General features: G+C 38.3%; 1 protein-coding gene and 1 long non-coding RNA gene across 3 annotated transcripts; one reads left to right on the plus strand and one right to left on the minus strand.

Annotated features, from left to right (window-relative positions):
• The first annotated feature begins 1,500 nt into the window (after positions 1-1,500).
• On the plus strand, positions 1,501-25,366 carry LOC124874190 (protein shisa-like-2A). 2 transcript variants are annotated; one of them, XM_047375449.1, is made up of 4 exons: positions 1,501-1,762; positions 3,683-3,819; positions 19,277-19,393; positions 20,326-20,476. In XM_047375449.1, the coding sequence occupies exons 1-3, from the start codon at positions 1,581-1,583 to the stop codon at positions 19,390-19,392; spliced, it is 435 nt and encodes a 144-aa protein (XP_047231405.1). In that variant the 5' UTR covers positions 1,501-1,580; the 3' UTR covers position 19,393; positions 20,326-20,476. The 2 variants fall into 2 exon arrangements, with proteins under 2 accessions (XP_047231405.1, XP_047231404.1); XM_047375448.1 differs by lacking the exons at positions 19,277-19,393; positions 20,326-20,476 and adding an exon at positions 22,856-25,366.
• On the minus strand, positions 12,273-14,502 carry LOC124874191. The gene is made up of 4 exons (XR_007039719.1): positions 14,369-14,502; positions 13,538-14,267; positions 13,224-13,437; positions 12,273-12,708 (listed from the first exon to the last, which is right to left on the minus strand). It is a non-coding gene; the product is annotated as an uncharacterized LOC124874191 (long non-coding RNA).
• Positions 25,367-27,161: the final 1,795 nt, after the last annotated feature.

Raw genomic sequence — 27,161 nt, forward strand, 5'->3', positions numbered from 1 at the left:
AATTGCTAAAAGTATTTAAAGTTAAACACAGCAGTGTTAAGCTGGTTCAATCAGAACCTTATAAAATGTGTGTGTTTCATATGGTAACACAATATGGTTTCAATAAATGTGTATAAAGTTTTTAAAAGAGTGTTTAATTTTGCAGAAGATCTGAGGTGTTCTGCATATTGCTTGTGGTTGTGCTGATTGTCTGTAGTGTTTTAAAATTCTGAGCTGTTTTCAAAATTCGGAAAAACTGTGATCCAATCAAATGCCACACTGTCTTTTGTTTCAGTTCAGTCACTGCCCAGACTTATTTCCAGCATGCGGGTTCGATGGGGCAGACTGTCCGATACAGAGAAATGTTTCAATAACTTCTTAGCCTAAGCTCCAAAAAATAAACCAACCCTCTAAATAAAACAGAATTGATGGTTTCTGAAAGAGAACTGCTGTTTGAAGGTTGGTTCTGTTTGTTCTGCTCTGTTTCTTAATGAATTACTAGCATACTATAGCTAACTAGCATAAAAAAGCTAACTGGTCCTGTGTGTCAGTGTACTATAAAAGCTTTGTCTTTAAAGTAAAAAGCATAATATTTGTTGTAAATGGTTGTTAAGAACAGGTTAACGAGTACATAGTTCTGTACAAGCAGTACTGAAAGTTTGTTTATAGATGCATGTTGTAACAAATTATTAAGCTGAACTCAACAGAGGCTTTCAATTAACATTTATGTTTTCTCTTTCACAGTTTGACACTGTAAAGATAATATTGTCAATGCTTTTATTTACAGCACAGATACCACTAAAAAGACAGCCAATGACCAAGCTTCAGGCGTCAATGTCTGTGAAGAATCTTGACATACATGACCAGAACTGTACAGGACCAGCATCAGTTCTAGGAGTAAAAGGCAACAAGAGGGTGTGTTGTACAATTGTTCCTTCTTTGTTCGAAGTAAATCTCACTTTGGTGTGTGTCAAAATAGTCTTAATTCTGTTTTTGTTCAGGAAAGGTGACAGAGCACAAGCAGCTTGTAAATAAAGATAGTCAACTACTATGCCACATCTGCCCCAAAAATACATTTTAAATGTATTTAGGATCAAATGAAGTAGATTAGTACAGAAACAGACATATACATATTACAGACATATACAGTACTATTGTAGTTTAGCACACCTGAAGTTGCTTTACAGTAGCACAGTAAAATATATTTGACATTGTACTTTTCTACAATTTAAATTCAACTAAAACACAAAATAAGTTCTTCCAAATTAGCAGCTTTTGCAGGTATCCTGACGTATATCAACATTATACTTCTCACAAGGGATAGATAGTGTGCCGTTACTCCATCACATATAAAGCCGAGATGCTAAAACCTAAAACAGACTGATTGGCAAGATCCTTTCCCTGGATCAGAGTGCATCTGGAACAGGTGAGACCGTGATGGAGTGAGGGAGGCAGAGAGGAAGGGAGCGGGGTTCTGTGCAGATCCTGGGTCACATCCTCTCTCTCCCACTAACGCTCATAACCAGCTGCAGCAGCTGGACCTGGGCGTAATGGGAGCAGTCTATTAACGCAGCCCGTTTGCGCGTCCTTATGCGTCTGACATGAGCGCGGTCTGCGAGAGTTACTACTCCAGGGAAAAGGTGTTCGTGGACAGCTTCACGTGTCCGAAAGCGGGGGGCGAGTCCACTGCACTTTTCTGCTGCGGCTTCAGTGACTTGAAGTACTGCTGCGATGACCCAAACAGCTTCTTCCCATACGAATATGGATACATGTGGTGGCTGAGGTGAGAGATCACGTTGATTCGCTGCTGGGTGTAGTTGAGTGAGGGTTCTGGAGGTGATGAAACCCACATGTTTCAGAAGCCAATCGCTGACCACTGCTTATCTCTCTGACTATAATTAGTGTACCTGGCTGTCCTGGCGCTGAACATCAATTAGACTGAGGTTTCATTCAGGGAGATGCTGCTGACATTTAGACTGTAGCGAGTCGGGAATTTGAATGTTTTGTTGTTTAATGCCAGATAACAGCAAGTCAGCTATAGGGCTGATTAAAAATGTAATGGAAGCGCATTATTGCAAACATAAAAAAATTACCCAAGGCGTTGCTTAATGTCAGCAGGAGACCATGGATGAATGAAAGGTTTTATAATTAAATGGATATAGTGCAGCTTTTCAACAGGTATTTCAACTGAAATGTGTACTAGCAGAGGTTGCTGAATGCCAGCATAGTAGTTTCATGATTATTGCAGAAATGTATAAACACATTTAAAGGTCAGTCAGTCAGTCATTTTCTACCACTTATTCCATAGTGGGTCACAGGGGAGCTGGTGCCTATCTCCAGCAGTCTATGGGCAGGAGGCAGGGTACACCCTGGACAGATCGCCAGTCCATCACAGGGCAACACACAAACAACCACGCACACACTCATTCATACACCTAAGGGCAATTTAGAAAGACCAATTAACCTAACAGGCATGTCTTTGGACTGTGGGAGGAAGCCGGAGTACCCGGTGAGAACCCACGCATGCACAGGGAGAACATGCAAACTCCATGCAGAAAGACCCCTGGTTGGGAATTGAACCCAGGACCTTCTTACTGCAAGGCAACAGTGCTACCAACTGCGCCACCATGCAGCCCACATTTAAAGGTGTTATTAAAAATAAAAAATAAAAACTGATCACTGTTGCTATTCTATTTACCTCCATTCACCTCTATTCACCCCTGTAAGCCCATACAGAAGCAGCATTGGATCAATCCAGAGGTCTGTCTCTCTTCTCTGATGGAGGTTAAGCTGAGCTTTTACGGCTGCATATTGTTCTGTGTATAAAAAATTATTTGGAAAAAATGAAATATGAGCTGAACAGTCGAATGTGGTAAGCTTTTATGTGTATGTGAAATGAATATGGTGGGTTTTCAGTTCTCAAATTTTGATGTGTTCCAGTCTGAAACTCACATTATGTTTTGCTAACTCATCTCAGTAACAGTTATGAGGTCCAGCAGAATTACCCATCTTAGCTGTATGAGCTGGCCACTATGCATTATTATGTATTATTATATATAATGAACCAGTGGCAGTGTGGTAGCACTTTGATGTTGCATAATGTATATCCTGGGAAGCACAACAGTATGTCAATACCCCAAATATGTTCATAATGACAACAGACAGTTTTTACTGAATGATTACACGTCTCACTCAGCCTTTCATTCTGTTCCACCTCAGACATGCCCTGACTGTTCTGTTTGTTCTGATCTCTTGTGAACCAGCAAGACCAGCATATTAGTCCCACATTATCCAGCATGTATTGTTTAGACACATGAATCTGAATCTAACCTTACACTGGATTGTGTTTTCATGCTGGCTGATTTTCTTTATTTTATTCTTGTTCCAGTATTTGCAGAATATAACAGAAATCCCTCAAATGACAGAATAATGTGAAGCAAGTTTTATTTTTCTTGTGTATAAAACAGACTTGGGCTTATAAGGACTAATTTACTGTAACTCAAACAAAACTTTGTCAGATTTAATTACTTGAGACGTGCAACTTGTCTCAAGTACAAAACTACAAAATCATTTTCCCAACTGTAATAACTGAAGTGCTGCAGCTGTGAGCAGTGATAAAGATCCATTGTAGTCCTGCTCTATTATTTTCCATCTTCTTTTCTCTGCACTGAGGGCTCTTCTGTTCCTTCTGCCTTCCTTCCAGCCTTGGAGCTCTTGTGGGTCTCTCTGTTGCAGCTGTGGTCCTTCTCGCTTTTATCATCACTCTGTGTGTCCTCTGCTATCTGTTTGTTACCACCAAACCCAGAGGTCTGGACAGTGGACTGCCTCTTCGAGCAACAGGTACTGAGTCTGAGTCTTCAGTGCCCTTCCTCCTAAAGCACTGTTACACTTTGAATGATTCACGAGTCCTCTGACTGGCATTAATGTTATAGACAAAGATGGACTAAGCTGTACATTTATTTTTTTAATCTTAGATGTAACATTGCTCTGATTTTCTGCTTTAATGTAGCACTCATACTGGATGGTAATCCTCTGAATTAAATGTATTTGGAAACGAACAGTACAGTTTATATAGGGGATGTAAAGTCACAACACCGCTAAAATAAATGACTCTAATGACTGTGTTAAGTTAAATACCTTTTATACAAAAGCCCTGTAACACAAAACTTAGTCTCCTTGAACTAACTGCAGAAAATGTTTATTTTCTTAGGGCAAACCAGCAGAGTTAGGGACAGCAAGAAACAGGCTACAAGAATTAAAAGGGATTAAAATATTGAGCATTTTTGGAAAGAAGATTAAAATAGAACGCGAACCAATCAGGTAGAGGAGAACAGAAGAGCATCACTGTTCAAAACATTTTCTGCAATCCAAAGTAGACCATTTCACTAATTTTAAGTCTGAAGAAGAAAGCAAAAAGCAAGACCACCACAACCATTTCCCTGAACATCTAGTAACTCTCACAATAAAGTGTTAAAAATAGAAACAAACATACAGTACCGTATTTTCCGCACTATAAGGCGCACTTAAAAACCTTTAATTTTTTCAAAAAATTAAGGTGCGCCTTGTAATCCGGAGCGCCTTATATATGGATCAATTGGTTAATTGGTTGATCCATACTGGTTGTACACGGCGCTCTGTCAAAATGTTTCAGTACGACTGGTAAACTACAAAGCCGCACCGCTTGCAGCATTACGGCTACCGTAGTCAGGGGTGTCGCCGAAGTAATAGCGGTAAACACCTGTACTGTGCTTACTCCTAGTCCAACACCACTTGTGTGTGTATAACGACCCCAAAATTGCACCTTTCAAGAGACACGCTTACGATGCTGAGTTCAAACTCAAGGCTGTCAGCTACGCAGTCGAACATGGGAATAGAGCAGCAGCGAGAGAATTCAACAGTTAACGCTACTATATTGTGAATGTACTAACGTTTGATTTAGTGCATCAAACTGTTTCTTTTACGTGTTTACTGAATCAGGGAAAAGTTCCCTTTCACATTTTAACTAACGTTTGATTTCAACTTCAACTTCATAGACTCCAATGCATTCCTAACGTGCGGTTGGCTCTATTCAATAGAATTCTATGTAGAGGAGACCTTACCATGAGAGTGAATGGAGTTATCAGAACGCTGGTTTGTAGTGTATTAATAAAGTTTGACTGACTGACTTATCTGACTGTTTTGTTGACATTCTCTTTAGCACAGCTCCATCTAGTGGATGCATAACGCAACCCCAGTCAGACGTTTGACTGCAGTAGCTTCTATTCTATGCGCCTTATAGTCCGGTGTGCCCTATATATGAAAAAAGTTCTAAAATAGGCCATTCATTGAAGGTGCGCTTTATAATCTGGTGCGCCTTATAGTGCGGAAAATACGGTATTTTATACTTACAGCATGCTGGCCAAAACTCGGTTCTGTGTAGGCAAAAGTCCCTTTTACTCAAGGAGCTCTTTTTAGGCAAGCATTTTTACTTCAACAGTTGAGGAATCATTCTGCTAGTTAACAACAAAGGCTTAATATAAAGCTCTATGATACAGAGCAGCAAACAAAAAATGATGAATAAATAGGAAAATGTTACTTAGCTGTCTGTTTGATTTTATTAGCATAATAATAGACCCAACGTTAACATTAACTACCTAAAGTAGGTTTGTGATTTAAAATGAAAGGCAGGTCTTAAGATGAGCTACATGAAAGTGTGGTGAGTTATATTTATATTTATATTGGTAATGGTATATTATTAGTGTAATGCTTCAACACTGTCAGAAACGAGTCAAATATTGTATACTGTTTTCTCACATGATTCAGTGAGTCTTTATTGATTAACATGCATAGTAGAACATTGATTTATTTCATTTACAAATTTTGCAGCATAATGCCAAAAAAGTGAGGCTATTAAAGTATAAACATATCTTGTTTTTTATTTTAGTTTTTATAAATAAATTTGGCAATGGATGCCCTTTTTTGGCTTAAGCACCTGTATCCAAAAATGTCATTGCATGTTCTGGCCAGTACTAGATCCAGTTAGGAGTTGGTGCTGGTCTGGTTTTAGCTTTCTGGATATCTTTTGTATTCCCCCTTAAGTGTGATGCTGTCTCTCAACATCAGTCAAAGCTTAACAGTAAAGGCAGCACCTCAGTGAATATTAGATGAACCCTTAACAGCATTTTGGGAGTTGACAATTGACCAATATTATTTCACAGTGACAGTTGATTAACCAATGACCATCACTGACTGATGATGTCAAGTTCAACAGATTATCTTTTTCAAAATAAATGAACTTTTGATGTGAGTAAAAATAAAAAAACATTTTGAGATGTGTAGGTTTTTACTTTTCTGCCACGCGATTAAAACTATTTCGATACAATTTTTCAATGAATAATTTCTAAAAACCCTCCAAATGTTGTGAAAGCAGCCCAAATTTTAACAACCCACCCAAAGCCCAATGTGTTCAAAAGAAGCCCAACTGGGGCCAAACCTGTCCAGTCTTGCAAATTGTACAGCAGTACAAAGTTTACCCCAAACTTATAAAGAAAGCACTGATAAACACCAACAATAACATGCTGCAGCATAATGTGTACGCATGATGATGCCCCCTTCACATTTCTGCCTGCCCCCTCATATATGCATGCCCAGAACCGGCCCTGTTCTGGAAGCACTTTTCTGATGACAAAAACAATACAGCAAAATGTAATATTTTCCAGAAAAATATCTCATTCATATCCGAGTCACCAAATATTTAATATCCACCCAGATAAGAAGAGTTACCTCAGGCTAGTATCTGAAAATTAAATAAATATGTTAATGAGGCAGTCTTTTAAACAAGCTTAGGAAGCAACAGATCCACAACATCCTTCTTCCTTCAAATAATTATAAATCATATCTGTGCTTGTCACTGCGTAACGGGAAATTACAGCACCAAGCGTATGTCTCCTACTTCCCTTGTCTCTAGTCTACCGGCTTTTAGAGCTGCAGATCCAGATACGTTAAAAGTAATTCAAAAGTAACTAAATGTAATTAGTTACATTACTTTTATAGAGTAAATGAAATAGTTCCACTTCTATTATATTTAAATGGAGAACTTGTAACTATAAGTAATTACATTTACAAAGTAACCTCCTTACACTGGTGATTGGGAATAATGGCCCCCATGGTTCGAATCAGAGTGGACTTGTGCTATGCATAGAATGCCCATAATAAACACCATGTTCCAGCACCATGAGGTTCATAAGTGTACTTGGTACCAGGCCACCTTGGGCCAAAGGACGATGATTGATTTTAAAAGTGTACCATTTAAAAGTGGTTCTCTTTAATCTGGTCTCCATGTCCTCCACTGAGGTGCCACAGTCTCAGGATTTATAGAATGGCAAATTCATCACAATAGAAGAGATTGCTGAGCTGTTTAAAAAAGCTCCCCAGCTGCTAGGCACAAGGGGTGTGGTATATTCACCCAGAGTAATAAAAGCTGTAGAAATGCCACTTCGGTATTGCATGGGGTAGTGAGACAACAAGGGCAGACCAGGGTGTTGGTTCTAATCTTTAGGAAAGGGGACCCAAGAGATCTGGAGAGTGCGTTTCATTGCCCAAAATTATCCTCATGCAGTCCTTGAAGTTAATGACCGCTCTTTGGGTCAATGTACACTAACAGTCAAAGGTTTTAGAGTGCATTTCTCATTTAATGGTTTTCTTTATGTTTATGACTATTTACGTTGTACGTGGATTCTCACTGAAGGCATCAAAACAGTAAATGAACACATGTGCAGCTATGTAGCAAACCAAAAAGAACTTTAAATATGTTTTATAGTTTAGATTTGTTAAAGTAGCCGCCCTTTGCTGTCTCACGTCTGCATTACCTTTGGCCGTCTCTCATTGAACCTCTGGGAAGTTCTTCCAAGACTCTTTGGAAAACCATTTTATGTTTCCACCTCATGAAGCTCGTGGAGAGAATGCCAAGAAAGCAAAGCAGTCATCAAAGCAAAGGGTGGCTATTTGGAAGAATCTAAAATATAAAAAATGTTTAGAGGTATTTCACACTTTTTGTTTACTACATAATTCCATTTCATTTGTGTTCATTCACAGTTTTGTTGCCTTTGATGAGAATCTACAATGTAATAGTCATGACAATAAAGAGACTCATTAAGTGAGAAATTGTATCTAAAACTTTTGACCGGAAGTGTAGATGCGTAGAAGGCCTGAAGCAGCCAAACACGTACTCCAGCTGTCCTAAAGGCATAACAAAATAGTTGTAGTGCTTTAAATGTACCAAAATTGTATTAAATAACAGACAACCTCTACGATCTTCAAGCTCCGCAGCCCTTTCATGTCAGATTCTTTTGACACACCACAAAGAAGAAACTAAAAAGGCAATTGGGAATGCTGCGGCTGTTTGTTCACTGAATGTATTGATCGGACTTGATGTTTGTATTTTAATCTAGGCACTCTGGGCATCTTCCAATAAACAGTAGCTGAAACAGTTGCTGCACATCAAACAAAAAGCAAAAAAGCAACATTTAGCTTCATCCAACATACTTTTTTACTGCTTCAGACTGACTTCGTCTCAACATAATCTCTTCAGTCAGATGGTGTGGCATGCAGAGGAAAGGTAATATGAACAAAATCTCAATAGGTGTTTTAAGCGTCATAACACCTCATTCACTTGCCATAAATGAGATAAAGTGCCTTAGAACACTTTTCACAGGAGTGCAAGTTTAGGCTGCATAATGCTCAGACCTGTGAGCAATCTAGAACAGAGCTGCCACACAGTCGCAGATGTCTGTTGCTCTTAAAAACAGCATCCCAAGGACTGTTTTTGAGCTAAATCTAGATATAAACTGTTTAAATGGGCATATGGATCAGCATATAAGCAATGTAGCATAAAAAATAAATCAATTATTTGCCAAGGTTGAAATCCAGGATCTCCAGCACAAAATGAGTGTCTTATATTGGTGCAACGTAGTTGCAGCATTCCAGCAGAGCACAATTAGAACCAGTGAGCTTAAATACAGAAGCATAGGTGGAGAAACAAGAAGAGCAGCTGAATGAAGATAGACAGTGATGTAACCCTGATGATTTTGAAGCTGTAAGCAGCGGCTTATTCTGCCTATGCCTTGGGCTGGCAGTCTTCCCCCTCAGCTTCTCTGGCTTTCTCTCCGCCCCAGCGACACCTCATGATCCTCTGATTGCTCTTACCTACATCATATGCATTTCTTCACATTTCCCTCAGTATTTAAGCTATTTATGCCTGGTTCACACGGCAAGATTTTAAAATTGTCGGTTGATTTACAAAACTTGCGAGACCCCACACTTGACAAGAAAAAATCGTAGGTATAACAGGTTTGATCCTACAGTGTGTGGTATGTATGTCAATGTAGCTTTGTCTGTGTGTGTATCTGTTCTTTACTGTTCTAGTTGCTATAATTTCCTGACATAACATTTCTGTTACAAACCAATTGAAGCAGCCCATTTAAAGTTTCTTTTTTGGCAAAAGTGGAATACTGTTGTGGGATCTTTTTGTAAATAAAATGGCCCCTGTTAATTAATTGATTCATTTTGTCCCTGGATGTACTTAACTCAATAACAGTCCCATATTAAAAGTCAATTGAAAAATGAATTAAGAATATAGAGATATAGAAATCAGAGTTTTGTGGAAAAGTTCTGATCTCAGGTTGTAAAGCTTTGACCTGCTTATGCAAATTTTATTCCAATTTCTCTGTAAGAACTACAATCACTGGCCGTTTTATTAGGTACACCTTGCTAGTACTGGGTTGGACCCCCTTTTGCCTTCAGAACTGCCTTAATCCTTTGTGGCATAGATTCAACAAGGTACTTGAAACATTCCTCAGAGAGTTTGGTCCATATTGACATGTGTTGGGATTATGAATCTGAGAATATTATTTAATATTAATATTTTATCAAATAATATTTCGGTCTGTTAAGGGTTGTCCTGTGAATATCAGCCCAGTAAGGCAATGGTATTAGGACAAAATAGAAAGGTGTGAGACGAGCTCTGACATTATTGAACAGCACAACTCTGCACATATATGGAATTAATTCACACAATTTCTTAAAATACAAGAATTTATTAACAAAAATAAGTCAACTCAAAGATATTTCATTTAACAAACCCTTTACTATGCTGAAACAATCTAACTAACTACCAAGCAGAATTAAAGAAAAGGGCAGACTAATGGGCTATGTACAATATCAACAAGTTGATCAAAGATGATTGAAAATCATGACCGAAAGAGTGATGCAACATTACCATACAATGTTATTTATGTTTGAGAACCACGGATTATCTTGAAGCATCTGGAAGTGAAGTTATGTTAGTCTTGGAACCAACTTAGACAATAATCAGCAAACATTTACACAACCATTCACAATGCAAGATCAGATAAAATATTATTTAATAAAATATGTTTTAAAGAATGATCTGCTGAATAAGACCAACCTTCTGAATGAATTCTCAAGTGTCTCATTAGCTGCCTTTCTTTATTGAAATAATATTTGAAGAAATATTATTAAGGGAATATTTTGGAAAAAGCCAAATCTTTCTGGAGAAATGGGGCTTAATGGTGTTTACCTAGTTATCAAATTTAGTAAAATGATGTTAGGGACACATTATTTACTGGATTGAAAACTAAACCTTTCTAGGTAAATATTATTTAGCAGCAAGCACATGTCCTTAGCTGTTAGCAGTTAAGCTAACAAAGAAGCTGCTAGCTTAACACCAGACTCAAACACATACTTTTAAAAGTACCGTTAATAAAAGGGTTAAAATGCATAAGCGCGGACGGCGCGTTATGATCAATCTTCTGTTCACCCCATAATAAAGTGTGTCTTAACTTTAAAAACATACAAAGAACACAACCTGAGCACGTGTGCTGCAGATGTAATCGCCCTGAAAAGGGGAATATAAAATAAATGAATCACGGACACGTCTTTCCTCTGCTCAGGCGTATATTGACTGAAAAAAAGTGCAACATAGGTACATACAGGATAATAATTATTTCCATAAACTTCAGTAGTTGTTTCACAAAATATTGTGGTACACAAATATGTGACAAAAAACAAATATGTGACAAAAAACATAAAAATACAAAATAAACCAACTTACTGTGATATGTTATATTTCTGTATAGCTTCCTTTTCCAAAATCCAAAATACACATGCTCAATAGTGCATGATTTAACTTCAAAATGTATGCAACCTTCCTAACCTCATGTGCAAAGGCTGTCTACAGCTAGACATACTATGTGCTGCATCATTCACACGTGACCTAGGCTAGCATTTTAGGATGTGAGCTACCGGCAAACCGTGGTTAAATCTCATTTAATAATAGCAAAGTATGTAACTATAATTATAACAAAACAAACATCCTCAACTAGTCTAACAGTTAGTAAACCCACTCTTGACAGTACAGGTTGGTTTATGAGAAACTCATACCTGAAAAGGGGAATATTAAATAAATGAGTCACGGACACGTCTTTCCTCTGCTCAGGCGTATATTGTCTGAAGAAGAAGAAGTGCCGTGCTCTGTGTTATCGCACTCTAGCGCTTAACCCCCTCTGCTGGTCGCCTTTGGTTATTACATCTATTGACATCAATACAATATTCATGTATGAACCGAAAAACTATACCTCTGGCTTACAATAAGCACATTTCAATGAAGTCAATACAACATTCAGGTATGAACAGAGAGACTATTCTTCTGGCTTATAATAACCACATTTCAGTCCATCACACAGATAGTCTGCTAGCACCAAGATAGCTGAGTTCAACACAAACAAAACCAAACTTCATAAAATGAAAAACATTTAGATCATTTCAATCTAAATCACTTCTATGTCATTCTGCCCAAACACTTAACCTCATGAACTGTGGTGAGGAATGTTGTCCAAGGCGGAGAAGTTTGAAGAAATGTCCACAGTCTTTCAACAGTTACCTACAGCTAACCTCCTTAGCTGTGGGGAGTGGCGGCTGTTCTGTCGGCCGGTCTGTGAACAAACGGTTAGCTTCTAGCTAACCTCCGTGGCTGTGGATGAACGTTACCGTAACCACGGTGATGCGGTCTCTGCTGTCTCCTTTCCATACTGGGAGACCGCTCCACTCGGCCTCGTAGAGACCGCTTCTCTGTAGGGAACTTCTCTGGGACAGTTTGCTTCTGCAGGCCTCAGAGAGAAAGTAAGCAATTCTTACATCTTAATTTCCCCGTTCATGAATGAAAATACTGGATACACAGACAGTATTTCATTCGTTCTTAACTTTGCATATGATCGATGATCATATGACACTCTTGGATCCAGTTGAAGAGTTATGTCTTTTTGCCAGCAAAGAGACATTAGCGCGCTGTTCCCCTCCTATCCCGATGATCACCGGTGGAAGAGGTCAGCTTGTTGGGGAGGGGGTGCTCTTATTCAGATAGTGGCGTTATAGGAAGTCTGCTGCAAACCCCCTCCCCCTCCCCATTACAATGACAACTGTCATTGTAATAAAAAAAATGTCTTTAGTGCAACAGAAAACAGAGCAATCACTCACTGGAAAGAACAGAACAACAATGCACGTTGTTTTGGTTCTAACATGTTAAGTTATCAAGGCTCGCTGTGCAGCCTTGGCCAGTCCTTCAGCTGTCCATGGTCTTTTTCTTCTCCTGGTGTCTTAACTCACAGATCCTTTTGTTTATGGCCGTTCGTATATCCGGAATCTTCGCCCCTGGGTGTTGCTGAACAACTGCCTCTGTAAAAGATAATGAAACAAAGACATTGTTGCAAGAGCAAAGACAAGGTAATATTTTTGTTGTATGCCTAGTACTTGCTCCTCAGTGGGTTACCTAAAATTACTCAAGTCTGAAATCAGAACTACCTTCTAAAGGAACTCAGGAAGGACTTAGATTCTCCAATTGGCTTTTATAGTGAGGATGTTTTATAAATGTATCTACTTTGTTTTCCAGGAAGCAAAGATGAATAAAGATGATTATTATTGTGGTCAGTGAGAGCAAATGTACTTTGCCCTAGCCTGGCATCTGCCTATAGGAGGTGAATTGGTGCTGGGATTTTAATGCTACAACAAGGGATCTATTTTAATGCTGATAAAATGTTTCATGTATTGTAACAAGATATAAAAATCACTATATATCTAAAACAATATCAAAACTGTTAAAGCTTTCTATTCATCCATTTGTTTCGCTATTATTTGTGTTCCCATTTGCAATAACTGCTAAATATATTATTCTATTAAATATTTATTCTTACCGAGTAAAGCTTTTAAGCTTTTTGGGGTCCAGAGGCTGACGTCGCTCTGCAGACCTTGTTGACCCCTCCCGTCAGGTTGGACTTCAAGCAGGACATCAATGCTGAACAGGCCCAGCAAGAGGGTGCGGGCCATTCCTTTCGCTGTGGGTTGTGCTTTTGCAGTCTCCCAACAATGGGCAGACACTCTGGTGGAGTCATCATTCCCTAGTTGCACCTAATTAATTGTAAGAAAGACAAACAGGAATACAAAAAAAACAACAACCAGTGAATGAATGTTTTATGTTTTTAACTGATCGTTACAAAAATGCACTTACTGATGCTGGTTTGGGAGATGCGAGTTGAGCAGGTGATGGTTGAGCAACACTGACCTCATATTCACTTTCACCTTCTCTGTGATCTTATCCGAAACGAGGGTCTTCACAGCCACTAATAGTGATGGAATGTCTGGAAAATATGGCCCACAGAATTGACTACAACAGGAATCCAAACAAGTTGTAAATGCTTAAGACCTGGAGAACAAAATACACCTCCACTAATTTTTTGGTGTCTTTAAGTTCACACCAAATGCGGATTCTGCGAATATTTCGCCTCAATTGTGTGCTTTTGCCTGCTTGACATTCCGCGTGAACTCCACGTTGGCATTTGGCAACAAGCGGCAATGCTTCGCTGCGTCATCAAATAGGAGGAGCTTCCATCTGCTGCTTGCTGGTTTCAACTGAACATGGCGGACATGGATTTCACGGATAATTACGGTGTTTTATATGTGTATAAAGAGTGTATAAATGGAGAAATAGTTGCCTTTAAGTGCCATTTTGCGCAGTCTGGTGTTCTCCTTGTTCAAGGCCTTGACTTGAATCTCAAGATCTTTAATGGCTGCGGAAGATCTACACTCTGCTGGTCCCGCAGTCTTTTATTCTCTTCCCTGAGGGCCCGGATCTCATCCTCAAGTGCCTCTGAAGCAGTCTCCACTAGGGTGACTTTATGTTCTTCTTGGGAAAGAACCTCAAATTCAGACTGTCTTGCAGCAATGAATTTGTAGTTTTTCTGTTGGGTAAAAATATTCGAATCAACTATATATATATTTATATATATATATATATATATATATATGATCAAAACGCCTGTAATGAAAAGAACCCCATTACCTTTTTTGCAACTTGTTCAACAGTTTCCTCTGGTGTGTCAAGGAAGAGTTTGTTGAGTACCCTCTTTCTCTTCTTGCTCATTGGTAGGTCATCTTGCAAGAGTTTCTGCTCAGCAATCTTAAGTGTAGACTCCTTTTCTGTTGAGGACAGTTTAGTATTCTTATTCACACAAATCCTAGCTGACATTCTTCAATTTAGGTCTTTAAAAATAGGTGTTTAATTAATGTTTCACTGCCAATTAAACATTTATAAGTGACACTATGTGACTAATGGCTGTTAGCTAGCTAGCTAAAAGTTCAAATGAAGCGGGACTTGTCCAATAATCACGCGAGGCCTGCTTCATTTGCTAGCTCAAATGCTAGCTAGCTAGCTAACGGTTGCTAAAATAATAATAGCAAATAGCTAGCTAGCTGACAGCTGTTATTCATATCAGTCCAGCTTCATTTGAATTTTCTGCTAGCTACCTAACGTTATCTAGCTCTTGACTAGCTTGTGGAGAAGGTTTTTAAACCCGCATTTGGTGACCGTGTTAACAGGCACCATGTCCTTGGCAATGTAGTACGTTATGGCAGTCCTTATCTCCCGGTGTCTTTTACTGCTCATGTCATATGGAGTTACACTGGCAAAGGATGCTGTAATTGTAGACTGTTTGCTAATGTGGGCCTGAGCATCACTTTCACCGGACGTTTTTGTCATGCAATAGTTGACAGAGCAGATCCTGGGTCCGTCTGGAGAGCAGCCAAAAAAAACAAAAAAACGCAGCTTTGGCGATCACGTGATCGTGTTGTCTGAAATCGCAATTTCAAACAGAAAATGATAAATCGCTCAGCCCTACTAGCTAGCAGACGTTTACAGCAAATGTTAGTTAGCCAGTGATGCCAAAACCGCAGCGGGAAAATTGCTATCAACATTAATGTTGCATGACAAACAACAGTAAAAAAAAATTAAATCATAATAAGCACTGTACTTGCCTGCCAACTGCAGTATGTGTGCAGGTTCAACCAGCCACCCATTCGTAGGCCTCCTGCCACCAATGCTGCGGCATTCAATAAGATACTCCTTTTTAGAGTTTTCAGGATCAAAGTCTACAATCCAATTTACGGGGATAATACTGAGAGCATCTTTATCCTTTCCCTTCGACCAGCTCACTAGTGCAAACTTCATTTTTATTATTTTCTCCCCTCAGCGCTGAGGCGCACAGAATAATGGCAGCACCCGTTTAACCTGTAAAAATGTCTCTGGCGGTGGTTTGTCGTTCCCACCTATCCTACCCATAGTTCAATGTGTCCATGGTAAGAAGTAGCTTGACCAATCGGAGACGTTGCTTTTACACTATAGGATTCTGGGTTTTTTAAGTTCTGTTCATGCATGTATATGCATGTATACCTCCACGTTTAAGTGTGGAGGACTGAAATGTCATGTTGAGGATGACATGTTATATAGGGAAGTGGACTCAAAGAAATGTTTGCTTTATTTTTTGCTGCTGTTAATGATTTAACTTATGTTCTGTAATCTACATTTCACAATATATGAATCAATACGTAGCCATATATGGTCCATAGGCTTTAAAATGTAAAATACAATGAATGTGATGCAAAATGTAATTTTGAGCTTGCTTGACCCAAACAAGTACTTTGTTGTAATAAACATACATGCAGTAATGTAATCCAGTTTTGTTTGCACAGCAATGTATCCTAAAACATATAAATCAATATATAGCAATTAGTTGTCCATCCTTTTACTGCTATATATTTTCTAATATATGACAAAGTTTCTGATATATTGAAATATATTTCCTGATGTATGGCAATATAAATTCTAGTATATTGCCATATACTTTTGTTTCGTAAGGGATAAAACAAACTATAAAGTTACTGAATGGATACATGCATCAAAATTAGGTCAGATACTAAATTAACTGCAAAGTTAATTCAGTTTCAAATTGCGGTCGTACACAAAACACAGCCTCTGGATACAGATGTGCAGCAACTGTCTGGACAGTGAGGTTAACTGAAGTTAAACCAAGTCTCAAGTCATTGCTTACACAGAAGAAACCAGACTGAGTCAGAACATCTAAACCTTTGCCTATGTAACAGAGTTGATTGTTACTAGCACGGAGATATTGGAGTTATTAATTTTGACGAAAGTATAAATTTGTTAACTCCTGGAATGTCACGAGTTATAATGTTCTCTTCAGTATAATCAGTGACATCTGATGTTAGAACTCTGATGTTTTGAGTCCTATTGTGACCAGTGACAGCTGGTTTTAAGCTAATCACTTGGTGCATCAATAATGTGCAGTTGTGGTTTATTCATTCGCATTTATGTACAGTGCAAGCTGTTCATGATAATGTCCACCCAGCGGGACACCAATGTTGGGATTATGAATCTGAGAATAATATTTAATATTTAATATTAATATTTTATCAAATAATATTTCGGTCTGTTAAGGGTTGTCCTGTGAACACTGTGGTCATAAAGGGATGGACATGGTCAGCAACAATACTCAGGTAGGCTGTGGCATTGACACAATACTCAATTGGTACTAAGGGGCCAAAAGTGTGCCAAGAAAATATCCCCCACACCATTACACCACCACCACGAGCCTGAACCGTTGATACAAGGCAGGATGGATCCATGCTTTAATGTTGTTGACGCCAAATTCTGACCCTACCATCCGAATGTCGCAGCAGAAATCGAGACTCATCAGACCAGGCAACGTTTTTCCCATCTTCTATTGTCCAACTTTGGTGAGCCTCTGCGAATTGTAGCGTCAGTTTCCTGTTCGTAGCTGACAGGAGTGGCACCCGGTGTGGTCTTCTACTGCTGTAGCCCATCCGCCTCAAGGTTCGACGTGTTGTACGTTCAGAGATGCTCTTCTGCATGCCTTGGTTGTAGCGAGTGGTTATTTGAGTTACTGTTGCCTTTCTATCAGCTCGAACCAGTCTGGCCATTCTCCTCTCACCTCTGGCATCAACAAGGCATTTGTGCCCACAGAACTTGATATTTTCTCTTTTTCGGACCATTCTCTGTAAACCCTAGAGATGGTAGTGTGTGAAAATCCCAGTAGATCAGCAGTTTCTGAAATACTCAGACCAGCCCGTCTGACACCATGCCACGTTCAAAGTCACTTAAATCACATTTCTTCCCCATTGTGATGCTTGGTTTGAACTGCAGCAGATCGTCTTGACCATGTCTACATGCCTAAATACATTGAGTTGCTGCCATGTGATTGGCTGATTAGAAATTTGCGTTAACAAGCAGGTGGACAGGTGTACCTAATAAAGTGGCCGGTGAGTGTATCAAGCATTCAATACCTTTTCTAGCTTCCCTGCTTCAGTGAGGAGTCGTAAACAGTGCTTTTCAAGTATTTGACAATAATGACAAAACTTTTACGCTTTTGAAATTTTGAATTTTCTTTTCTTTCTTTATCTTACATAAGCAATTAGCATGCTTAGTAAGGCTATCATAGTTGTGGACAATGAAAATCCAAAATTCCATTTTTGAGTTACATAATGTTTTGATGATTTCATCTTTTTTATTTTCTTAAAATTCTTGACAAAACTTACAACAGCTTTTGGCTTCCGAGAGTTTGGCTCGAGTCATTGGCTGGCTATGTTAGGGCTGTAATTTCAAAACAAACAGCGGCTAAAACGTCTGATTTCTCTGAGCTGTGGTGTGAGTTTTTCAAAGCATTCCAAGGCCAAGGTGGTTCAAAATACAGCGCCCAAACCGCTTTCTTGTAATACATAAACGGTGAATAGAATAAAAAAAGAAGTGAACCTAATGTTTCTTACAGTTTAAATAGATATAATTCAGTTCTTTATTATTAGATATTTTTCAGGTTTAATTTTTTTTGTTTTTGTTTCAGTTTTAGATTTTTTATTTATTTTCATATTCAAATCTTTTTTTTCACCTTCAGATCTTTCTCATTTTAACTTTAAAGTTGATTTTTTTCCCATTTCAAATCGGTGGCCCCAATCTGACGAGGGGGGCAGGGCATCAGACACCAGGGATGTGGGAACATGATGACAGCATGCCAACATGACTGAAGTGTTTGCCCCTATCATGTTGAATTCATGAAACATTGGAAGTTCAAACAATTTCATATTTAAGTTTCAAATTTCATACAATCTGTTTTGGTAAAATAGAATACTGACAAATCTAACCTTCTTAGTTAGCTGTTGACATGCAAAGCTTAGCAGAAAAGGATGACAGTATTTAATTTTCAACATGATTGTCAGCAACACTTTAGACATTAGATTTACCAACTCCCACAAAGTATCTGCAGCTACATTTCTCTTCGGTATGGCCACTCTGCTCCTCCACCAGTAAACAGGTAAAAGCGTCTGCTTTTTATTAACATACTGCCTGATGTCATACTTTATATTAACCCACAGCAGTGATAAAAGGTGAGACACATGGGAAAAGATGTTTTAAATCTTCACAGACAGAAGAGAAAAATTAACAGTCTGAGACCCTTAAATATTAGAAACAGGCTGTTAACATTTTTAATGAGTATCCAGAGTTGGGTTCGTTGTGAATAAATTGTTACTAAGTCCCAGTTAAACAACCCTCTCTCTGATTAAAACCGTATGTTAGATACAGTCATGAATGAAGCTGTTTCCTAGTAGGCAGCAGCAGCAAAGAAACATAACTGAGCTTAAGAACAGCAGCAGGAGGAAGGCTGCTGCGTCCATCTTCTCTACACAGAAGATGGATGCAGCAGCAGAGGCATTTAAAGGTTTAACATAAATACTGAGCATTCTGTTGTCACATTTTTGCCAAAACTTTAAACAGTGGGTTTACCAGATCTCTTTCTGTTTAATTTGGTTATGTCAGTGATACACATGTGCTCAGCTAAATCTAACAGTCTAGTTCTGAATAGTTTTTTCTTGTTTTCTATAGAGTCATCATACTCCATCAGTGCTCAGTTTAGGGAGAACCTGCAACAGCATGGCCACTTTGATCGAATTAACCTTAAGCAGATACCTGGCTGCCTGTTCCACCCGCAAAGGTCCTGAAGTGAGTAACAATTTAGGAGAAATATTTCATACAAAAAGTATCCATAAGAATAAAAAAAAAAAACATTACTCAGCTTGGTTTTGTGACAAATTTTAATGTTGTCATGTTCACGGCAACAAATATGACAAGGGAAATAGAAAAACACACATTCTCACTCCTAAATAGAAAGAACAACAGAGCATACTTTGCTTTGGCCTCTGATCAAAGAAAACCATTACATGTAGAGCATGCTCTGCTGCGACAACGCAGTCAGTGTTCTATGGTGGCGCCACGTCTCTGTCTACCGTTGGTCTGTTTGTACTAATGTTATTGTCTAGTGTATGCACTGTGCAGTTTCTTACTAGTGTCTATGTCTTTAACCTGCTACTAATTGCTAATCTATCTATCTATCTATCTATCTATCTATCTATCTATCTATCTATCTATCTATCTATCTATCTATCTATCTATCTATCTATCTATCTATCTATCTATCTATCTATCTATCTATCTATCTATCTATCTATCTATCTATCTATCTATCTATCTATCTATCTATCTATCTATCTATCTATCTATCTATCTATCTATCTATCTATCTATCTATCTATCTATCTATCTATCTATCTATCTATCTATCTATCTATCTATCTATCTATCTATCTATCTATCTATCTATCTATCTATCTATCTATCTATCTATCTATCTATCTATCTATCTATCTATCTATCTATCTATCTAATGTAGAGTTTATGAAGTTGTTTAATTACAAAGCATTGTGTCTGATGCTTTGTGAAGTTTCGTTGTTCCACACTGATGAGCACATCAGAACAGTGATTTGTATTCTCTAACCTTTTAAATAAAAGTAATAACTTGTTATTATCACATTAAACAACTCAGTGATTAACAGTTTTTCTTAAATTATTTAAATATTATCTGTTGTCTTATCCAGGGTATATGGATGAAGCAGCTGATCCCCCGTCCATCACACCAATGGTCTGCCATGGATCACTGAACAGGACCATCTCCTGTAGCTTAATTCAGAATAAAATTACTTTGCAGGAGTAAAGTTTAAACCTGAATAAAATGCACACCCCAGAAATAAAGCTTGTTACCCTGTTGTCTCTTTGCAAAGTCTACACTTCTAAGTGTTAAACACAGGAGGTCCTTCAGAATGGTTGCAATAAAAGCTTGAATCTTGAATCAGAAACTGAACAGGTCTTTTCAGATTCTCCTCAGTTAGAACTTAAGCTAAACCTGTTTTGTCATCAGTCATCATGAGCCATTCAAGGTTTAAATTAAAGAAGTTAATTTCTGTGATTTAGTTACAATGGGCACCATTTTAAAGAGAAACAAATCAAGCCAACAAATGTAATGTAGAAGACATGACTAAATATAAAACTCATTACAGTAAAATGGCAAAGCTGTGTGGGTCTGATAATATCATAGGTTTCCTTTTTAATATTGAACAAGTGGGCGAATGACTCCAGGAAAAGAGATGAAGAAGAAGATGAGTTTGTTTCAGGCCTCTCAATCTGGTTACTTAATAGATCGTTGCGTGGACAGAGGGCCTAAGACACAAGGGAAGACTCCGGGAACAGAACACAAGAAATGAGTAAGAAACTCAACGTAAAGGAATGAACCATAGCACATAATAAATTACAGCTAAAATGATGGAAACAAAAAGAAACTCGAAACCTAAACACATAAAGATCACTTTATAACCTGTTTATAACCACCTAATATTTCAATGTATCCACATTAAAACTATAACTGAAGTATCTTGACTGAAGCTAAAAAGACTAACAATTTTACTCAATTCAAGGTCTTCCACAAAGGAACAGGGAGGCAGGTATCTGGTAAAGGTTCATCAGAATGGCCATGCTGCTGCAGGCTCTATAGCTGAACACTGATGGAGGATGATGGCCCTATGCAAAAGAAGGGAAGCAACTGCTTAGAAATTACATTTATTAGATGTTATGAGTTAAAATGTTATTAAAATTTTATATTATATAACAACAATCAAATATTAAAATGTTGAGCTTTTAAAACCCTGATGTTAATTATTCTCTGCTTCCTCACTTATACCACATTACTGTAGTCAAAATAACTTCACAAAAGTGAATCTAAACCATGTCAATATGTGAATAATAATGTTCTTTGTGTGATTTAATGTCATGTCAGTAACCCTGGAACCATCCCTGTTAATGTTCCATGTTTGATGCTGTCTGGCAAAGTCCAAACAGGCAAGTTTGTGCCGTGTCATGAAACATGCCCTTTGGAGATGATTTTTATTGTTTGAGCCCTTTTCTCACAGATGTTGTGTTTTTGTTACTGGTCTATAGTCAGAATCTGTTTGGACCTTTTTTTCAGCCTTGACTGACTCACCGGTGAAGTCTTGCTAGTGAATCTCAATAATCCTATGTTCGCATTTCTAGAAAAAGCAATTCATGTTTTTCCCATTAGAACCATTTTTTCTGACTCATGACCATCAAAAATCCATCCTACCTCCAAAGCCACTGCAACACCCATAATCAATTCTTTTTTTCAGGCAAGCTAGGAATTCTAAAATATACAGTAAGTAATAACATTTGTGTGTGGACTACTTTTTGATATAAAAACTATAACGTGTATATAGAAGGGAGGAAGGGGGGGGTTTCTAGGAACCACCCTTTCTCTGGACCTGGGATGGTCCTCACACATAGACACTGTTTGTAAGAAGAACCCAGCAGAGACTGTGCTTCCTGCGGCAACTTAAGAAGTACAACCTTCCACAGGTTGTCAGCTTCTACACTGCCATACAGTCTGTGTTGTGTAATTCCATCTCTGTGTGGTTTGGCTCATCCACAAATCAGGACAGGTCCAGACGGCATGTAAAATTTGATCCACAGAGAGGATCATCAGGGCTGACCTTGCATACATCAAGGACTTGTACAGATCTAGGCTAACAACTCTGCAGACCCCACATATCCTGCAAACAAACTGTTTAGACATTTACCTTCAGGTTGACGCTACAGAGCGATATTTGCAAAAACCAGCTGCCACAGAGACAATTTCTTTCCCTAGGCTGTCTTTCTGATTAACACCTAACAATCAGAGTGGCCAGATTGATATCATGCATATTTGCACAATTTAACCATGTCTTTCATCTTTGTAAAAAGCATTCTGATGCAGCTTTCTGATATGAGCCCCTTATGAATTTTGGATTAGGGTTAGTTGTGTTTTAGGAAAATAATTTCTAATTGTGCAACACAGCTTGGACCCATATGGCTCCCACGTTTTCTGTATATTACCTAGGCTACTTAAATGGAGCCATTGTGTATGTCATGGACAATCCTACCTTGGGGTCTTTTGTTCGGTGCATTTCCTAACCATATATAAATACTGGCTAAATATTAAATACAGTAGCCCTGAAAAGCTTTTGCTTTTCAGTCATGTCTTTTTGCTAAAATCAGGCTAAGATTTTCTTTTTCTTTTTTCAGATGTTACCATCAGTCAACAAGGAGCTGAAACAAGCCACAGTGGTGCCCCTGCGGGTCCTCAAGGCCTCAGGAAACACTTTGTGAGAGGCAAGCTAGACTGTGACAACCAGCAACCAGACCCTGATCGCCTTTTTCAGCGCTGTTTCATGGCTACTGTCACATCCATCAATGTGGAGAACCCTGCATAGGGCAAACATTAGTTTTGTTCAGCCAATTATTTTGGATTTGTGGGGTTTTTTAACTTCTGCTCCTTCTAGGGGGAGCTGAGATTTTCATCGAATAACAAATTATTATTACCTACTTCAACAAAGCCAAACTGCAAGTGCATAAACCTTTATATGGTTCCAGCTAAAGGAACTTAAAATGCAGATTCGATTTTTGACGGGTAACCTTTAGCATTTACATTATAAGCTTTAGTTAGTGACTATTAAATTCTTTGTGAATACATGTTCTAGAATATCTGGCATGATAGAAAACCCTGAATCGATTTTACTCAATACAATTAACAAAGATAATAAAAACCCAGGTTGAGATTTTTCAATGTTCACAGCTCAGTTTATCCGCACTAAACATGATTCTAGACAGATGGAAGGAGAGTTAAAACTAACAGCAGAAAAGTGAACCTTTGATTTTTTGGGGACTAAAAAGTGCTGACAACATAGAGTACAATGTGTTTATCTTCATTTTGTGTATGACTTACTTGAGTCTGTTCTAATTTATTTGTGCTTTTTATTTGAAACAAAAGAAATGCCAATGAGAGCAGCAATGGCTGTTTATCACATTCTATCCTGTAGTTTTACGTACATATTAAGGTCTTTTCCTTGAGAAATCCTTATTCAATTCACTGCCAGAAATATCTTAAAGCTGTCACCTTTCTTTCAGATCTGAATAGATGCTATATCTCAAACCATTAGCACATTGTGCTCATGTGCCATTATCAGCACTGCACAAATTTTGCTTAACGCCCACATTAACACCATATTCATTTGATGCATGTATTTTTAGCTCAATTTTAAGAATTCAGGGATGGCAATGATGTTTGTCTGTATAGCCCTGGTAACAAAACAGAGAAACCTTTGAAACCTGAAGATGTCATCTGGGGATACATTTCATAGGGACCTACTATGGGGAAAATGGCTTTTCTGTGATTGAGAACATTTGGTATTTGAAGTGCCTAATCTCTTTAAAGTTCTAGAAAGCCCATAATATAATAGCACTTTATTAGGGCACTTTAGGCTTCAAAAATACACTCAAAATTCAAGCGCACAGATGACTTGTTGAGAATTAAATGGCATAAAATAACATATTTCAGACTGTATTGTAAAGAACTCAATTTATGATCAAATAGGTAAAGGAGTTTGTAACAAGATCCTCCCATGTCAGAAGGGGGTGCCACCACCTCCACCTTGGATATAAGTGATGATCTTGTCGGGGTATAGCCATTTTATCCTTTTCTGCAGTATGTTGGCCTGCAGCTGTTGTAATTGGTCATCAATAACACCAAGGTTGACCTAATGGCAATTTCTATGCATCCTCATATCATGATGCAAGGATTAATACAATTGTATCTTATAACAATACTGGCAGAATTGATTCTCTCTTCCATTCACATATTGTCATCTCTGGTGATGTGGAACCATGATGTTCTGAGATTCATCTGTGAAATACAGTGCTGTGAAAAAATATTTGTCCCTTTGCAGGTTTCTCTTATGCTTGTTTTTTTCAAACTTCAATGTTTCACATCATCAAACAAATGTTAATATAAGAGATAAATTTGATAAATACAAAAAGTAGCTTTCAAATTATGCTTTCTTTTCTTAAGAGAAATAAGGTATCCAGAACAATGTGGCCCTATGTGAAAAAGTAATTGCCCCCTAAATAACTGGTTGTGCCTCATTCCGTGATAATAACTGCCATCAAGCATATGTGATAATTGGCAATAAGACTTTTACATCACTGTGGAAGAAATGTGGACCACTCTTCTTTGCCGAATTGTTTTAATTCAGCAAATAATTACACATTGTATCTTCACTGCCCCAGCCATTTCCCCAAGGATAATGACCAAATAGGACAAAAATATTGTTAGAAAACAAATTTAATCAGGGCCCTCAAAACTAAACACATTGCAGATAAAATGAGGAATGAAGCACACAGATTTGAACCTTTTAAGTGGAGTCGTATCTGCTGGCTGTTTTTCCAGACTAGACCACTTTACCACGTGACCATAAATGGGACTGTTCTTTAAAGACAGAGCAGAGGTTGCCTGTGATTGAACTCAAGATAAGGGAAATGTAAATATTAAAAGGTTATTATGGCTGCCAAATATTTAGCAGGTTTGTGTAATGTAGTGTAAGCCTTCCATCGTCGCTTTTGTTCAGATAGCAAAACGTTTTTTTGTATGTAAATTTACATTTGCATTATATTTTCAGGTTGTTAAATCAATTCTAGAAAACTAAAGAATGATCTGCTGAATAAAACCAACCTTCTGCATGACCATTTCTCAACGGTGTCTCATTAGCTGCCTTTATTAAAATAATATATGAATATATTATTAAGGGAATATTTTGGAAAGAGCCAAATCTTTCTGGAGAAATGGGGCTTAATGGTGTTTACTTAGTTATCAAATTTAGTAAAATGATGTTAGGGATATATTATTTACTGGATTGAAAACTAAACCTTTCTGGGTAAATATTATTTAGCAGCAAGCACATGTCCTTAGCTGTTAGCAGTTAAGCTAACAAAGAAGCTGATAGCTTAACACCAGACTCAAACACATACTTTTAAAAATACCGTTGATAAAAGGGTTAAAATGCATAAGCGCGGACGGCGCGTTATGATCAATCTTCTGTTTAAAATCACCCTTTAATAAAGTGTGTCTTAACTTTAAAAACATACAAAGAACACAACCTGAGCACGTGTGCTGCAGATAGTCTGCTAGCACCAAAATATCTGAGTTCAACACAAACAAAACCAAACTTCATAAAATGAAAACGTTTAGATCATTTCAATCTAAATCACTTCTATATTATTCTGCTCTGCCCAAACACTTAACCTCATGAACTGTAGTGAGGAACGTTGTTCAAGCGACGATGAAGTTTAAAGAGAGCTCTGTGAACAAAGGGTTTGCTTCCCGCTAACCTCCTTAGCTGTGGGGAGTGGCGGCTGTTCTGTCGGCCGGTCTGTGAACAAACGGTTAGCTTCTAGCTAACCTCCGCTGTGGATGAAAGATGGCCCGTTCTGTCCGCCAACCACATTGCACCTTACCGTTACCACGGTAATGGGGTCTCTGCTGTCTTCCTTCCAGACTGGGAGACCGCTCGGCTTCATAGAGACCGCTTCTCTGTAGGGAACTTCTCTGGGACAGTTTTCTTCTGCAGGCCTCAGAGAGAGAAAGTCAAGCCAGACGTGTACCTTAATTCCCGTTTTTATGAATGAGTACTGGGTACACAAACAGTTATTCACTCATACATAACTTGTGCATATGATCGCGTGATCTTATGACACTCTTGGATCCAGTTGAACAGTTGATGTCTTTTTGCCAGCAAAGAGACATCCGCGCGCTTGTCTCCCCTATCCGGTCCCTTTCGAAGGCCGTGTGGAAGAGGGCGGATGTAGCAACAGCTGTGCTTTTATGTGGGTAGTGGCATCACAGGAAGTCCGCAGTTATCCCGTTTCCTGGCTGTGCCGGAAGAAGGTTAACGGACTTTATTTTGAAAAGTTCCAGAAGAGTTCGTACCGGAGTTTTAATGTTGAAATCCATGGCTGGGTCCCAACAGTTCTCCCCGCCAGGGTTAATAAATGGGTGAATCCAAGTTTACTTTTCAGTATAAGTTCCTGGATGTTTATGGCCCATTTTACTATCAAATTAAAATAAAAGCATAATGAATGGTACGTAAAAGACAAATATTTTTTATTGTACCTTTGCCTTACAAAATTACCAAAACAGTGTCTGTCTGCATCAGCCGCCTTAGATAGGGGGCCATTCTTGAATGGTAGATGGGGGCCACACAAAATCATCTTAGTTTAAGTAAGACGCCTACAGAAATTAACAAAATAAAAATTTTAGCTTATGCTGAAAGATTAAAGAACATTTTAATTTAGGTTTTTAATTTAGTACTTGACATTGAACATCAAAGCTGCAGTAGGGAGTTCTGAGAAAGCCTGGACTTAGCCTAAAACTTTGAACAAGCACACCTCACAGGTCGCTCCCCCTCGGGCCTCTCTGCTGTGCTACAGTCCTCTCTCCACAGCACTCTCTGGAGGACCGATCCTGACAAAATTAAAAATAAAAGCAGAAATATATACA

The sequence above is a fragment of the Girardinichthys multiradiatus genome, chromosome 9, assembly GCF_021462225.1.
Source record: "Girardinichthys multiradiatus isolate DD_20200921_A chromosome 9, DD_fGirMul_XY1, whole genome shotgun sequence".
NCBI lineage: Eukaryota > Metazoa > Chordata > Actinopteri > Cyprinodontiformes > Goodeidae > Girardinichthys > Girardinichthys multiradiatus.

What these genes read in the sequence shown, in the direction of transcription:
- LOC124874190 (XM_047375448.1), top strand. Translation starts at nt 1,581, where the DNA reads ATGAGCGCGGTCTGCGAGAGTTACTACTCCAGGGAAAAGGTGTTCGTG. An exon ending in GGATACATGTGGTGGCTGAG is followed by an intron (nt 1,763 to 3,682) that starts GTGAGAGATCAC and finishes CCTTCCTTCCAG; the next exon opens with CCTTGGAGCTCTTGTGGGTC. An exon ending in ACTGCCTCTTCGAGCAACAG is followed by an intron (nt 3,820 to 22,855) that starts GTACTGAGTCTG and finishes TTCTTTTTTCAG; the next exon opens with ATGTTACCATCAGTCAACAA.